Genomic DNA, 2,712 nt, shown 5'->3' with positions numbered 1-2,712 from the left:
ACTCCTCCCGCTCCTCCTTCGACCCGCCCAAGTGTGAGGAAGTCGTGTTAGCGTGCAGCAGCGCCGGGGCCGGGCCAACGCGTTATAGGTCGCCGCCGCCGGAGTCCGTACAGCACAGCAAGCCGTCGCCGCTGATGAGATAGTGTGGTGAGGGCGATGGGCGATCGCACCGCCGTGCTGGCCGCTGACGTCACGGCAGCGCTGTCGCTGTCCACGACGGCGGACGCCCCGGCGGCATAGCAACGCGACCGACCAGCACACGCGCGCCTCTCCTCCTCCTCCTCCACTCGCCGCACTCGAAACTCTTTTTGCTAAAAGCGCCCATCTCCCCGCTCGCCGTGGGCCCGCCTGCCTCACCTCACGCCCGCCAAAGCCCCAAGCCGCCCGGCCAGCCCACGGGCGACCTTTGTCGTGCGGCGGCAGCAACAACCTGTTTGCCACCACCGACCCGCTCCTCCCCCTCATCCTCCCCACCTCCCCTCAACCCGACCGCGCCCATTCACCGACATGCTAATGAGCTTAGCCACTATCACTGCCCGCGTGCTGTGCTCGACCACTGCCAAAGTGCTCGGCTACTACCACAGTGCCCGACCACTGACACAGTGCTCAACAACTTACTACCCGCGTGCTTTCGTGCTCTGCTCCGCCACTAACTACCACGGTGCTCGGCCACAGTACCATAACCACCATAACTTAATTCTTCACTATGAGCCGCGGCTAGGGCGGCGGCTTCTGGGCCGTTCAGTTTGTTGCCGGACAGTGGTAGTGATGGTGGGTGTAGGGGTCGGGGTGGAGGTGGAGACGGTCGTGGGCCGATCTGGGGCGCGCGACGACGTCACCTGGCTGCGGTCACCATCGCGTCGCACTCTCCACTCGCCGCGCCGCCCTCCCGGTGGCCCGGTCTATCGCGTCACTCTACTTTGGTGCGGAGGCGGTATCGAGCCGGTGTATAAGTGTGCACACGTCGGCACAACTACTCTGTACACCTTCGGCACACCTTTCTCTCTCTCCCAGCCAACGACCCGCAAGATTACATTTCGATTTTATTGTGCTACGCTTGGCAGACGACGATGATGCGGGGAGATTACGAACTCGCGACTCGAGCCGTACAAACAGTTTTGATAGTGTGTATGAGCATGTGTGTGTCCGATCGGCGACCCTTTGGCTCAGGTCCTGCGCATGTGTGTGTGTGAGTGTGTGTACTACTCGGACTCGAGTGTTGACCCGCGCCCGAGTGTGTACCGCGCAGTACATACATACATACGTCCGGGCCGGCGCTGGGCGCCCCGCGTTCACACGTGCGGTGCGAGCTGCGGAGGAGGGAGGGGGGGGGGGGCTTCCGCCCTGTGAGCAGCCCTGAGGTTAAAACATGACCCCAGTAGCGAAGGTGTGGCATTTCGACTGACGGGGCGCGCACGTCTGTCCTCCTGGTCGACCGGTCGACCCGACCCGCGCGCCGCCGTGTCCCCCCGACTGCAAGGCCAATGTACTAGGGTCGGGGGAAAGGGGGGGAGGGGGGAATTGGACACGACGCAGAGGAGAGAGGAGGGTAGCCGCCGTCGGCAGCGGCGGCGGTGGTCAAGTTAGCCAGCCGTCGTGACGACTCTGCTTAGCTCCTCCTGACCCCTCCGCCTTCGCCTCTTGTTGTTGCAGAAGGGACAGAGCGGTCGGTCGACGCCCTGCTCCTGCGAGTCATCGACACCTCGGACCTGGACCTCGGCGCCGAGCTGGACCTAGACCTGTCCTCCATCACGTCCATGAGGAACCTGCCCACCGAGCTGAGGACGGGCGGCCAGTCCACCGACTCGCCCTACGACAACAGTGAAGGTAGGTCACAGGACTTGGTCGAGGCCGCGGCCAGCGACAGGCGGCCGCGCTGCTCTCGGGCGCGCTCGCCGTCGCCGTCGCCCGCACTTTACGCATCTCGTCAGAGAGACTTACTAAGGGATCATCCAGAAAGCACGTCCGTCATTCGCCGTTACAAAACAGCCTAGTTATGCAAGCAGCTCTCATAGCGCCTGTTAGGTAGGCAACATCTCGCTTGCAGTGCATGCGTGTTCTGCGGGGTGGCCTACCCCGAGTATCGCAGGCGCCGAGCTTCCACCAATTTTGCCGACAAAATCTGAGAAAAACGGACGCACTTTCTGGACGATCCCTTTAGTGGGCACGGCTCAGGCCAGACGACGCCCACCATAACCGGCCAGTGCCACTGGGGACCGTTTCAAAGCGTGTACTCTGGGAGATGAAGAGAATTAAAATACATCATGCCCACACACACGTAAAAATAAAATATAAAAAAGGAAGTTTCCCTCGCAGCAGACGTCCTTGCCTTGACAGACAATGAGGGGAATGAGGCGTTAACAGCAACGGACACCACAACCACACCGCCACCTCGGCCCCTCCCGGGTCAGGCCACTCACCGGGCCACTGACGCTGCCGCTCTGTAGCCTTGCGGGGCGTGCGGGCGGGGGCCCCACGGCCCACGGCCCCACGCCGCACCACCACCCTACTCTATCGCGCCTCATCAGCTGATGCGCGTCGCTATCGCCCGCACCCACCACCAGACCCGAAATCCACACAGCCGGGGCCCCGGGCACCTCAATGGGATTTTGGGGATTTCTGCTCGAAACGTCATCATACGTGTGTCGGCGTGTTTGTGCAGAGCGCGCGCGACGCATCATAGTGGCGCCGCCTCGCAAACGAAATAGTAAA

General features: G+C 62.5%; 1 protein-coding gene across 1 annotated transcript in view; it reads left to right on the top strand.

Annotated features, from left to right (window-relative positions):
• Nucleotides 1-2,712, top strand: part of LOC113210362 (uncharacterized) — a 12,559-nt gene that overhangs the window by 6,642 nt on the left and 3,205 nt on the right. The window contains exon 2 of the mRNA XM_026428331.2: nt 1,654-1,827. Within this exon, the coding sequence (XP_026284116.1) occupies nt 1,654-1,827 (174 nt within the window). The remainder of the gene's footprint in view (nt 1-1,653; nt 1,828-2,712) is intronic.

The sequence above is a fragment of the Frankliniella occidentalis genome, unplaced genomic scaffold (genome assembly GCF_000697945.3).
Source record: "Frankliniella occidentalis isolate FOCC.00 unplaced genomic scaffold, Focc_3.1 Scaffold2, whole genome shotgun sequence".
Taxonomy (NCBI): Eukaryota; Metazoa; Arthropoda; class Insecta; order Thysanoptera; family Thripidae; genus Frankliniella; species Frankliniella occidentalis.
This window is presented reverse-complemented; position numbering and strand designations above follow the sequence as displayed.